The sequence below is a fragment of the Jaculus jaculus genome, chromosome 3 (assembly GCF_020740685.1).
Source record: "Jaculus jaculus isolate mJacJac1 chromosome 3, mJacJac1.mat.Y.cur, whole genome shotgun sequence".
NCBI classification, from domain to species: Eukaryota; Metazoa; Chordata; class Mammalia; order Rodentia; family Dipodidae; genus Jaculus; species Jaculus jaculus.
The window spans coordinates 75712609-75726156 of NC_059104.1; the positions used below are offsets into that span (position 1 = coordinate 75712609).

Genomic DNA, 13548 nt, shown 5'->3' on the forward strand with positions numbered 1-13548 from the left:
ACTACAATTCCCAGAAACCCCTGGGGTCAGCGTCCCCTAGAGGCGTCTTCCACTCAGCCAGCGTGGGCACTTGGTCTCCTTTGAACCCCTCGGGAGACCGGCGGGTTGTGACTAGAGTACGTGGTGTGTTGAGAGGAGGGCGGCGTGATGAAAAAGGAAAAGTACTGAAGAGCATTGAGAGGCAGATTATGGCGAGATGGGAAGCGCGCAGATAACGGAGGGCTTGAGCAATGTTGTCTTTCGCGAGTCTGAGGCCCTTTAAGCGTCCTCTCATCTCTCAATATTGCTGTGTGCAGGTTTTGGAGGAAGGTAGTGTTGCTTCTTGTATCTCCGGGTGGATCGTTTCAGCACCTGCGAAGAGACCATGCCTAAACCCCGGAAGAGGCTGGCTGGGGCTGCTGGCCCAGGTAAGCTGGGCCAAGGCTGCAAAAGGCAGTTCGTGAAGAATGTTCTACTAGGGCCTGCAGTGTTCATTTTCGTTTGTGGAGGGAGAACTTTGGGAATTGTACTTATCACTCTCCATATTTATCCTTCTTACCAAGCTATCCTGACACACTTCTGCTTGTTTGCTTAAAAACAGCTGTTGGGGTGGGGGATAGGGAGAGGTGGCTGGCACAGGCCTTTAATCCCAGTACTAGAGCAGCGACAGGAGGAGGATCAATGTGAGTTCTAGGTCACCTAGGTCAGCCGAGGCTACAGTGAGACCCTACTTCGAAAAGCAAACAATCAAAAAGAGCAGCTATTAAGTACAATACAGATTGATATGTACCGAGGTGTGGTGTCACCAGTCTGTAGACCAAGCACCGTGGGCCTGAGAGGATTGTCTAGTCTGGGCGCCTATATACTGGTTAGTATCGCACCAGCCAGGGCTCCACAGAAAGATATTGCTCACCCCCTAAATACATACATAAATCAAAAGAAATCTAGTTTTAAAAAAATTAAACTCCTAACTTGGCTTACTAGCCCTGAAATTCTTTTCTATGGTGAATGGTATAGATAGAGAATCCCAGCTTTACCTGAGTTGATCACAGGCTATTAGACCCAGAAGTTTCCTGCATTTTAGTGGTCACTGGCACAGTAGGGTGACTACCGATAAAGACAATGTATTAGACATTCCAAAAAGCAGGGAGAAAGAACTTCTAATGTTTTCATCACAAATAAATGATAGTGGTCTGCCTGGCAATGAAACTCAATTGACAGGGTGTTTGCCTAGCATGTAGGAAGCCATGGCTTAATTTCATGGCACAAACCAGGTGTTGTGGCATATGCCTATCATCCAGCATATTGGAGGTGGGAGCAGGAGGATCAGTTCAAAGTGATCCTATTTTACATGGTGAATTCAAGGTAAGCCTACTTGAGGCATCCCTCCTGACATGGTCTTGAGAAGAAAGTATAATTTGAGCTCATCCTTAAAAAGTAAGGCTTTCCACCATCAAAACTATAATACTCAGAAAACATGCCATTTTTATAGTTCAAAGAAAAAGCTACTCTCAAGAAAAACATTTCAGACTAACTATAACTCACCATTAAACAAAACAAGTGTTTGCAGTACGCCTATTCTTAAGGGACAGCTGGGAAACTGTGTTAAGGTATGCTAAATTCAGAGTATCAGGCGTCTATGAATGGCATTTAATGAAGAGTGATGTAGAAACAGTACTGTAGTAAATTCAGGTTCAGAAAGACTCCATTGACAGGCCTGACTGAAATTCGTTTTTTCTTTTGGTTGTTGTTGTTTTTTCAAGGTAAGGCCTCTAGCCCAAGCTGACCTGGAACTCACTGATCCTCCCACCCTTGCCTCCCAAGAGCTGGGATTAAAGGCGGGCGTCACCAGGCCCAGTTGAAATTCGTATTTGGATCCTATCAGGACTGGATTATATCTGGGCACATTGTACATATGACATAACAACTCACAGGCAACGATTAGCTGAGTTAGGGTTGGGGCCTGAATTTAATTGCTTAAGGCTTTGCATATTCCTATATTGGCTGGTCCCAAGGCAATCCTCCTGCCTTGACCTCCTAAGTACTAGGATTACAGGTGAGAGCCACCACAGCTTGGTACCTGCTACTCTATGTTGCAAGTGTCCTTAGGGTTTAGTAGCTGTTTCTTAAGACAAATGGAAAGGACTCAGGGGACAAGCTTAACAGGTAAAGATGGAGGGGAAAGGCACAGCAGAGTGGGTAAGGAAACATTTACTGATTACTCTTTGATCTCAGCTCTACAGGGTGCTTCTTTTTTCTCATTGATTCTACCATCTATTCATACATTATCTAGAAAATACTCTGAAAAGTCATGAATTCTTGTCTAAGTTTTTCAGAGAAAGTGTTAGTTCTATATGACTGTGGTACTACAGTTAGTACTTGGAGGATCCAGTACTTGAAGCCAGGTAGGACACTGAAGGGTGGTAATCTTTTTCTGAACCTTTTGCCAGCAAGGTGACAAATCTTTTCCCTTTTGCAGACAAGAGAGCATCAGGAAAATGTCCTAAAACTGAGAACTTGGATGAGGCATTAGCAAAAGTGGAGAAATCCAATCATTGGAAGACGTCAGCCTTTAAAAACCATGGGAAGATTTTAAATTACTGGCTGATGAAGTCAGAGCCAGAGAGTCGGATGGAGAAAGGTGTAGATGTGAAGGTGAGACTTGACCTGTGTCAAATCCTATTATGCTATTAAAAAAAAAAAAGGTGAATATGTAATATCATAGGATTCTGTCATCAGCTTCTCATCTTTGAAGGGTAAGGAAAAAATAAAAATGAATAAAATTAGCAGGATTTATTACCAATAACTAAAGGTTGAATTACCTAAAGTTCTTGGGGCCAGAAAAGTTTCAGATTTGATAATTTTTTTGTCTTATGGAATATTTGCATAATCCTTAAGGTTGAACAGTCCCAAGTCCAAAAATTCTGAAATCCCAAATACTTTAGAGTACAAATTTTTGGGTGTCGGCATAGTTCAGAGAACTTTGGAATCCAGCTATTCAGATTACGCATATTCAGCCTTCTATCTGTTTTGTGAATCTTCTCTCTAAGTAGAAGTTTACAGATGACTTCTACAAAATGCATACAAAAAGTTTTATAGTTTATGTTCCAACTCTAACCCTGTAGCAAGAAAATAGCCATAGACAGCCCATAAAGGCTGTAACTTAACACCCTCAATGTTAACTTTTTTGTCCTTGGGTTTTTTTTTTTTGTCCTTGTTCTTTGAGACAAGGTTTTGATATGTAGTGCAGCTGGTTCTTGAATTCACAATCCTCCTACCAGTCTCTAGTGCTAGGACTACTCTTTGTTAGCTTAATTTTTCTCTTACCACTTACTTACCATGTCTCTAAAGGTTTCCCTTACAACAGTTGGTCCATATTATGAATAGAAATGAATTTTAGTAATATTATGGGGAACTGTGATGGTTTGAATGTGATAATTTGAATGTGGTCCCATAGACTCGGGTTTTTTGGTTTTTTTTTTTTTTCCTTAATTAAAATTGAACTTGCAACCTCAGTATCTAGCAGGCAAATCCCTGCTACAGGTGGTATTTGGGCGGGGGGGGGGGGGGAATCTTGGAGTCCAGCCCTACTAGGTATGTTCAGAGCAGTTTGAAACTCTGGCAATTTGTACTTGCTGGTGTTGGTGTTTGCTTACTGCAGTTGTTTCTTTCTGCTTGGATCTATGGAAGTAAAGAGTTTCTTCCACCACTCATGGGGGTTCCTCTGGATTTTATAAGCCTGAAATAAACCCCTTCATCCTATAAGCTGAGTCTGGTGGGATGTTTGTCCCAGCAACAAAGGGCTGACTGAAACAGTAAATATATAAGAAATATTATACAAGATTTACATAATTCTTTAATAGGTGAAATGCAGGGGACTAGCAGATTACTTCAAAATCCTGATTATCCATTCAACTAATTGTATTAGCAAAGGTCACAAGATAATACAAGCTTTGTATAACTAATTCCCAGTAAACTACCTATTGCCTTTATAGCCTGTAGCACTTCTAATTTCAAGGGAAAACTGTTTTTATATGAGCTTACCAAGTGGCCAAGGGCTGTTTAGTGAATGTCTTTTCTTCTTGCCTAGTTCAGCATTGAGGATCTAAAAGCACAGCCCAAGCAGACAGCATGCTGGGATGGTGTCCGTAACTATCAGGTAAGGGGATATGGCTTATTCAGTAACAGAACCTCTTAGCCAGGGTTTGTTGCTTTTCTCAAAAGCCTGCCTTGAAAATGTCATATATACTGTAATGATTCTGATAACATGAAATCTGTAAGTACCCTGGTTCTGACCAGTTTCATGGAACAAGTGCCATTAAGAACCAGAAGATACAAAACAGAACACCTAACTAATAAAAGCAGATTTGATTTTTCTTCAAGGCTAGTGTTTCCATGCTGGTGGGAGAGTGATCCTTGTTTCTTCTCTCCTGGCATAGGCTCGGAACTTCCTTAGGACCATGAAGGTGGAAGATGAAGCCTTCTTCTACCATAGCAACTGTAAGCAGCCAGGCATCGTGGGACTTGTGAAGGTTAGGTGGACAAGTTTTGGTTTGGATTCCTCACACCCCTGTCATAAGACCCCTTTTCTGACCCCTTCCTTCTTATATGATAAAGATTAGAATAAGGCAGGCCTTTATTTCAGGCCTTACTACTGCATATTTCTTTGAGGTCTCAAGTATGTCAATCACAAATAGGTATGAAGGGAGCTGGGGAGGCAGCTCAGTTGGTAAAGGTACATGATGGCAAAGCCTGCCATCCTGGGTTCAATTCCCTCAAAAAGTGAAAAAAAAAAAAAAAGGTATGAAGGTAGCTAGCTAAAAGTTTCAGGATAAAACTATAATTGTACAGTTAGAAAAAAAACTGGTTCTAATAGTAACTGCCTCCATTTAGTTTTAGAACATGCTTATAAGAGTTTGTAAGATCAAATTGGCTGTGGTAGCACATGCCTTCAATTCCAGCACTCAGGCAGAGTAGGAGGATCACTGTGAGTTCAAGGCTACCCTGAGACTACATAGTGAATTCCAGCTCACCCTGGGCTAGAGTGAGACCCTACTACCTTTAAAAAAAAACACACTAAAAAAGGGGGACTGGAGAGATGACTTAGTGATTAAGGTGCTTGCCTGTGAAACCTAATGACCCATGTTCGACTCTCCAGATCCCACGTTAGCCAGATGCACAAAAGGTGAGGCAAGTGTAAGGTCACACATGCTCACTAGGTGGCACAGTGTCTGGAGTTTGACTGCAGTGGCTGGGGCCCTGGTGTGCCAATTCTCTTTCTTTCTAAAATAAAATAAAAAATAAAATAAAATAGTTTGTAAGATCAGGATTGATTTCCTAACTGTACTTACCTTAGATCATGTATGATTTCCAGCTATATGAGCACTATTTCTGTAGTAAAAGAAAAGGGTAGGGCTGGAGAGATGGCTTAGCGGTTAAGTACTTGCCTGTGAAGCCTAAGGACCCCGGTTCGAGGCTCGGTTCCCCAGGTCCCACGTTAGCCAGATGCACAAGGGGGCGCACATGTCTGGAGTTCGTTTGCAGAGGCTGGAAGCCCTGGCGCCCCCATTCTCTCTCTCTCCCTCTATCTGTCTTTCTCTCTGTGTCTGTCGCTCTCAAATTAAAAAAAAAAAAAAATTAAAAAAAAAAAGAAAGGGGTAAAAATGCATAGGTTAAGAAGGGAATTCCCCCCCCCCCTCCCCGAGGTAGAGGTCTCACTCTAGCTCAGGCTGACCTGGAATTCATCATGTAGTCTCAGGGTGGCCTCAAACTCATAGCAGTCCTCCTACCTCTACCTCCCCGATTAAAGGCATGTGCCACCATGCCCAGCTAAGAAGGGAAAGTTTGATGCATATTAAGATTTGGCCAGAGAGCTAAAATGATCAGAGGTTTTGAATTTGTTTTCAGATTGTAAAAGAGGCTTATCCAGACTACACACAGTTTGAGAAAAATAATCCACATTATGACCCTTCCAGCAAAGAAGACAACCCCAAATGGTCCATGGTAATGATTGCTTCTTCTTATTTCATGAGAGGAAGGACAGACAAGAGGAGGAGAGTGCAGAGTGCTGATAGGTCAAAGACCAGCCCAGGTCTCACAGAGATGACGTTTTGCTGATTTGGGATATTAGAACACTGGGATCCTCGTGCAAGCAATACAAATGCTGGGGAGATGGTTCAGTGGGTGAATGCTTGCTTCGTTAGTATGAAGACCTGTGCTGGGATCCTCATCCATCATGTCACATGTTGGGTGTAGTGGTATAATCCCAGTGCCAGGGAGAGGTAGACAGGTACGGCTCATTGGTTAGTTGGTCTCAAAGAATATGGTGGCTTGTGATTAAGGAAGTCACCCAATATTGACCTTTGGCTTCCACATTCAAGAGTGCAGACAGGTGCACTCCCACACATGGACACGTGCATACCACACACACATGCACATGCACACATACACACACACAAACCTGGGTGGGCACAGAGACAAGTGCATGGAGAAAATTGCTTGAGCTGAGGCATTTAAGGCCAGGCCAAATAACATAGTGAGCTCCATCTCTTCACATGGAAAATAATACAGAAAACAGAGGAGCTAATATCTTTTTGTTCCTTCAATTCTGCCCCACAGGTGGATGTACAGTTTGTTCGAATGATGAAGCGCTTCATCTCCCTGGCTGAACTCAAAGCCTATCACCAAGCCCACAGAGTTACTGGAGGCCCCTTAAAGAACATGGCTCTCTTCATTCATCAGAGGCTTTCAGTTCAACCTTTGACCCAAGGTAAGAGCAACAGAATTCACATTTACTGATTAAACTTAGGGATAGTGTTAAACCTGAGTCCATGTTCTCATATATATGCACCCATGAGAAAGGGAATATATACTGAGATGTCCATTACTATCTACCCAGTACCCTAAGACATTCCATAATTGTTTGGTGTTTTTTGGTTTTTTTCTTCCCGAGCTGGGGTCTGGCTCTAGCCCTGGCTGACCTGGAACTGTAACTCCAGACTGGCCTCAAACTCACAGTGATTCTCCTACCTTTGCCTCCCAAGTGCTGGAATTAAAGGTATGTGCCACCATGCCCTGTCACATTCCATACATTTAAAAACTATCTTTTTGTTCATTTTTGTTTATTTATTTGAGAGTGACAGAGAGAGAGAGAGAGAGAGACAGAGGGAGAGAGGGAGGGAGAGAGAGAAAATGGGCGTGCCAGGGCCTCTGGCCACTGCAAATGAACTCCAGACGCACTTCAGACACGTGTGCCCCCTTATGCATCTGACTAACTTGGGTCCTGGGGAACTGAGCCTTGGAACAGGGTCCTTAGACTGTATAGGCAAGTGCTTAACTGCTAAGCCATCTCTCCAGCCCACATTCCATAATTTTTGAATGGACTGTCTCTTTTAGGAAATTTTGAAGTATCTACCAGTGTTTTGCATTAACTTCTCTGTCCAAAAAGAGACATAACACCTAATTTTTTCCTTTTCTCCTTTTTGGTAGAAGAGTTTGATTTTATTTTAAGCCTGGAAGAAATGGAACCAAATTAACCAAGGATCATAAAAGACTGGACAAGCCATTACTCCAAAAAAGAAAACCAAGTTTTTATGAGACAAAAGGTGTAAAAAAGCTTGGTATGTCCACCTGAGATCATGTACATAGGTGGTTTGTTACATTTTTTCTAAAAAAGTAAAACAATGTCAAAGTTGAAAGCTTTTCTTTTAAATCTGTGTTGAGTGTGATAGAATCCTCCACTGAAGGTGTCATACATCTGGGTTGATTAACTGGGAGATGCAAGCCATCTACTACTATCTGCTTCTACTGTCACTGGTTGTAACTACCAACTGCATCATACAGGTCTGAGTCCCTCCCTGGATCTGTGAACACCCACTGAACCTAAATTTGCATCTTTTTGTACCAGTTTTGGTCTTCTCATCTGCCCTTTTAAGTCTTATAGGTCCCATAGACATTTAGAGCATGAGTTGTTGCTGGAAAATTCCCAGGCAGGAATGAAACCTGAATTCCCTTCTTATTCATGGATCTGTGTAAAAAAGGTGGCTAATAAAATCATTATTGTTTCCAAGGGTCTATCCACTGAGAAAGCAGGGAAGTGTTAAAGAGTCATGCTGGAAGTCTTTTCTCCCAGGCTGTCAGAGCTGGGGATTATATAAGAAGGATCAGACCACAGAATCTGTTGGTGGACCATAGGTACAATGCCTCCAAAGACACAGGGGCTTTCTTTAATTAGAGAGACCATTAAAACAAAAGTTCTTTTAAAATACAGCCATTGAAAAGACAACACATTAAGAAACATGTAAACACTGCAGCATCGTAATTACAAGTTGCACTGCTTGGTTTAGTACCTATGCACTCCAGGTTTGGGAACCTTACAGGAGGGGTATGGAAGCTTCCCCACACTTTCACAGTTGGCAGAGAATAGAGAATGAGGGCGGAGTTAAGTGGGGGGGGGGGGACCTGCTTTATGCACAGTCCCTGAGAGAAACTAAGCAAATCTGACCTAGTTCTCCCAGGGGAAAAAAAAAGGCTTACGATGTTAGCAAAGTTGGAAAATGAATTTGCATGGTCAAGTAAGAGGCAGAGAATTGACAAATGCTTTTATTAGCTATTAAAAGGAGGCACACCAGATCTATCTTCACACCCTGAAAAAGGCAAAAGCACAGAACCTTGCCTCCCTTTCTATGCAGGGCCTTGTAGTGCAGCTGGAGGGGTCAGCTTGTTCCCATGGGGACTGTATATCACACAACTTGGGGATCTGGCATGGAAGAAATAAGTTTACCTTCCTTGGTACTGCTGCCCCCATTCAACCTCTCATGTCACATTAAGTAATTTTCATTCCATCACCTCTGCTCCATAAACTGCTCAGTCAATCCTAAGACTATACTGATTTCTGAGGAATAGTCCCAATTTCTAGACTAAAAGAAAGATGACACAGGAACCACATCCTCTACTTTCCAAATTACCAAGAATTCAGACTACTAGATATAGTACTTGTTGGATGTAGGGCCTGGTTGGTCTTTCTATAAAGGTGAGAGAGGCCTAGAGGTATTGCTTCCTGGTCATTCCCAGATGACACAGAAAAAAACAGTAGACATTTACTACTTCAGGCCAAGCACAGAGCAAGAGGGAGAACCCCCTCTTCTTTAGCAGAACAACATCCCCAAGTGTTTTCCTACTTGCATTTTTAAACAGAAAATATCACTTATTCTAAACTTGGGTAAATGAACTGATGACAACTGGGTAAGCAGTTATTCTAAAGCTGTGGTAGCAGAAACTGCTGCAGGGGCCCATCTCCCTCCCTTAGCTTGTACATACAGGGGTAGAGAGGTTTGGGGGTGGAAGCTAAAAACAAAACCTCCAAGTGTCTGAAGCAAGGAGTGATGAGAGACCACTACTGGAGTGGCTAAAAAATTCTAGCCCCTTCCCAGGGCATATGCTAAAGGAAACAGACTCTCTTGCTTAGGGCTTACTGGGGCACTTACATCGATTCCCCAGAACAATCCTGACTTCAGGGTTGTCAAATGGAGTAATGTGAAGGCAGATAGTTGCTTGCCTGATCCTTCTGCTTCAATGGAGTTGGCTCAGCCCCCTGGCCATCCGTGTGTGACACTAGTTCCAAGGCTTCTCAGTGCCCACATATTTTTTATGGATGAGGATATAGTCAGTCTCAAGTCCTTTCTACTCCAGAACTTTTCTGATAAGCTGGAGAAGATGAATAAGGGAGGTGTCTGGTCTCAGCAGTGAGAGGCTGAGGGTGGCTATGGAAATTTCAAAGCACCACATTCTAGACTCCCAGAGAGAGAGCTCCTGGATCTTGATCCCCCAGTTTAGCATGAGAGAGGCCCAGCAAATTCTGCTACTACCTCAGGGACAGTCAAAGGGAGTACTACCCAGGGCATGCTCAGGTTCTATTATCAGGAACCCAGAGATGCAGGAGCCAAGGAAGTGTGCTCTTGGCTCTCCTCAAAGACCCTCTAAGGCTTGAGACAGCCTTGACAGACAGCTCTGATTCCCAAGGAAGAATATAACTTCCAAGATGATTCCCTATTCCCCATCTTGGCTGCAGAATACCAAGGAGACTGCTGCTCAACACAAACCCCTTAGGTTCTTCAGTGAAAAGAATTTAAGTAACAAACATGATTTGTTTTCAAGGTTGCAAGTAATAATCAGCTGACTGCCACACTGTAGTCCCCCTCTCCCAGCCTCTGGTGTTTGGTAGACTGGGTGCTGGGGTGGGACCCCAGCAACTTCTTGGCCCAGGGGCCTACTGCCTGCTGTTGCTGTCAGACAGCTGGCTCGGCGTCCGCACCTCACCCAGGGAGGCTGTGCCTTCGAAGCGTTGTGAAGCCATGGCTGCCTGATGGGACATACTCTTCCGTACGATGTCACCTTTCCGCCACAATACCACTTCCTACAGAAATGAAAGAAGGGGCAACATGATACCTGAGAGGGAAGCTGAAGGATGACTTTCTCAAGGGCTCCCTCTGTGGTCCTGGGGAATCTCTTACCATAGCCATGGCCAGTTGTTTGCAGGAGTCTAGCCTAATAAGGCAGACCCAAGGTATCAACTGGCAATCTTTATTCCTGCTATGGGATTCTGTGCAACATCATGTTCCCACTTCTTGTAAAATAACAAGTGGGGGCTGGAGAGATGGCTTAGTGGTTAAGTGCTTGCCTGTGAAGCCTAAAGACCCCAGTTCAAGGCTCGATTCCTCAGGACCCACGTTAGCCAGATGCACAAGGGGGCGCATGTGTCTGGAGTTCTTTTGCAGTGGCTGGAGACCCTGGTGTGCCCATTCTCTCTCTCTCTTTCTCTATCTGCCTCTTTCTCTCTCTGTCACTCTCAAATAAATAAATAAAAATGAAGTTAAAAAATGTAAAAAAAATAACAAATGGTACAGGAACCTGACCACTCTTTCCCTAATACCATTTTGCTGATGTGTCAAGATGGAGCCTGGCCCTCTGTGGGAATGATGGTCCCTCTGTTCTGACCCCTAGGATACAAGAGGAGGAACTCACCTGCTGCTTGAAGTAGCGCCGTTCCTCCTCATCTATAAGCACCAGGTTGAGGTAATAGCGCACAGAGAACTTCTTGTTAATGTCCCGCATGGTGGGTGTAAGCTCATATCCCGCCAGGAAGAGACGGATCGGGATGGACTCTCCTTTAAGGGATGAGGAAAAAATAAGGGCAACAGAAAAAATGGTATTGTATACTAAATATCATTCTGACCACAGCAAGTGAGACTCCAGTTCAGCAAGGCACAGAGCACTAAGCAAAGGTGTTTACCTTCTACCTTTTGGGGTGATGTACTCTCCAACTTCATTCTAGTCTTGTGACTGCTGAATGTCCTATCACCATCCCTATACGATGGCAGTGAAGGACAGCTGAGTGTGGCCCAAGAAAACTACTGTTAAACATTTGGTTATGTGCAGTGTACCTAGTTACTGTTTTTTGTAAGGTTTTTATTGAGAATTTTAATATGTGCATATACTATAATTTCATCAGATTCCCATCCCATTACCTTCTTTTGCCCTTCCTTCCCCACCATAATTCCATGAAGTAGGAGTATCTTCTTTTTTCCTCTTTTGTTTTTTATTGAGACAGAGACTCACTGTGTGGTCATGCCTGGCCATCAACTCATAGTAATCCTCCTGTCTCAGACTCCTAAGTGCCAGGTTTATAAGCATGAGCCAATATGCATGGTAAGTTACTGGGTATTTAAGAGGCAGTTGTCAAACTGTCATTTTGCCATTCACCCAGCTATTGTGATGCCACTTCCCTCCAGCTAGCCCGTATATGCCCCACAATACATCCCCACTTCAATACTAAATGCAGTGGGGCATGGAGGTCTGGCAAGCAGGAAAGTCTCATGAGACCCCTGATCTCTACTAGCCAGTTAGGCTTTTGAATAAAACTGTTGCTTTCTGTAAGCCTGGCGTGGTGGCCTGTGCCTTTGATCCCAGCACTTGGGAGGCAGAGGTAGGAGGATCACCATGAGTTTGAGGCTACACTCAGACTACCCAGTGAATTCCAGGTCATCCTGGATTAGAGCAAGACCCTACCTCAAAAAATCAAAACAAACAAACAAAAACAGCAACAACAAACCTGTTGCTTTCATGGGGAAAATTAGATAATCTAACTATGCACTATTTTGGGTACTATCTAGCTTCCAAACTGCTTTTCTTGGTATAAGAGGAACAAAATCAGGGCAGTAACTTCACTGAGAAAAGCCAAACCTCTAATGTAACCTAAGGCTAAATATAAGTGTTCTCTTAATTATCTGCTGCTCTGTGCTGTTTTTCAGTGCCCTATTTCACTTATATAGGAGAAAATGACAGCTGGTTCTATTTGTACCACTGTTCAAAACATGGTACATCAGAGAAAGTCAGGAGAGCTGGTCCCAAACCCCCCTGCCACCAAGGGTCTGGCACAGTGGACAATTAGGAATCTGTGGCATCCCACTGTTATGGGTTGTTCAATGTGTGACATCCTCCTTACACATGGGCATGCCATGAATAAAACCTTGGAACCACTTTATTCAAAGTGAATGAAATCTTCATCCTTAAGTGCTATAGAACCAGTGAAAAATGTAAATATAGCTAATCTAGAGCTCTCAATCTCACTCACCTCAGGTGTGGTATCAGCTCTGCAGGCTGAAGGACAATCATTTCCATTGGTTCCCTGAGCAGCAACATGTCCGAAGAGCAGTGAGAGGTTCAAAAAGCTTTTAAACATTTCTTTTTGTATTTTTTGGGCTGAGGAGATGGCTTAGCATTTAAGGCGTTTGCCTGCAAAGCCAAAGGACCTCGGTTTGATACTCTAGAACCCACGTAAGCCAGATGCATAAGGTGGCACATGTGTCTAGAGTTCATTTGCAGTAGCTGGAGGCCCTGGCGCACCCATTCTCTCAAATAAATTTAAAATAAATAAATAAAATAAAATTATTTCTTTTGGTATTTTTGAACAGGGTCTCATGTAGCCCATGTTGGCTTCTAACTTACTTTGTAGCTGAAGATGACTTGAACTCTTGATATTCCTGCTTCTACTTCCCAAATGCCATTCCTAGAGGTATGTCCAACCATACTTGACTGAGATGGAATATTAAGCACAAATCAAGTAGATAAGCAAGGTCAATAAATCTGTTGTGAGTGAAGACAGTGCAATAAGTTGAAGTTTTTTCTTTCCTTTTCCTTCTCTTGCTTTGTATATGCCCAGAATATGTTTCATGTGGAAGGAGGATGTCACATATTGAATAGCCCATAATGCCAGGACACCACAGATTCTTTTTTAAATTTTTATTTATTTATTTTTGTTTTTTCGAGGTAGGGTCTCACTCTAGTCCAGGCTGACCTGTCATTCACTATGTAGTCTCAGGGTGGCCTCAAACTCATGGCGATCCTCCTACCTCTGCCTTCCAAGTGCTAGGATTAAAGGCGTGCGCCACCACACCCAGCTTTTTAAAAATTTTTTTGAGGTAGGGTCTTGCTGTAGCCCAGGCTGACTAAGTAAACTCTGGCTGGGATTGAAGTGCCAGGATTGAACTCATGATCCTTCTACCTCTGCCT

At 43.2% G+C, this 13548-nt stretch overlaps 2 protein-coding genes across 4 annotated transcripts in view; one reads left to right on the plus strand and one right to left on the minus strand.

Moving 5' to 3' along the window:
• Positions 1-31: 31 nt before the first annotated feature.
• On the plus strand, positions 32-8052 carry Thyn1 (thymocyte nuclear protein 1). 2 transcript variants are annotated; one of them, XM_004665502.2, is made up of 7 exons: positions 32-407; positions 2459-2634; positions 4070-4138; positions 4419-4511; positions 5887-5982; positions 6598-6748; positions 7468-8052. In XM_004665502.2, the coding sequence occupies exons 1-7, from the start codon at positions 365-367 to the stop codon at positions 7512-7514; spliced, it is 675 nt and encodes a 224-aa protein (XP_004665559.1). In that variant the 5' UTR covers positions 32-364; the 3' UTR covers positions 7515-8052. The 2 variants fall into 2 exon arrangements, with proteins under 2 accessions (XP_004665559.1, XP_045002389.1); XM_045146454.1 differs by lacking the exon at positions 7468-8052 and adding an exon at positions 6932-6990.
• Positions 8053-8158: 106 nt separating this feature from the next.
• The window catches only part of Vps26b (VPS26, retromer complex component B), a 29955-nt gene continuing 24565 nt past the window's right edge, over positions 8159-13548 (minus strand). For both annotated transcript variants that reach the window (XM_045146453.1, XM_004665501.3), the window contains 2 exons: positions 11002-11144; positions 8159-10393 (listed from right to left, as the gene is read on the minus strand). In XM_045146453.1, the coding sequence (XP_045002388.1) occupies positions 10247-10393; positions 11002-11144 (290 nt within the window). In that variant the 3' untranslated portion in view covers positions 8159-10246. The remainder of the gene's footprint in view (positions 10394-11001; positions 11145-13548) is intronic.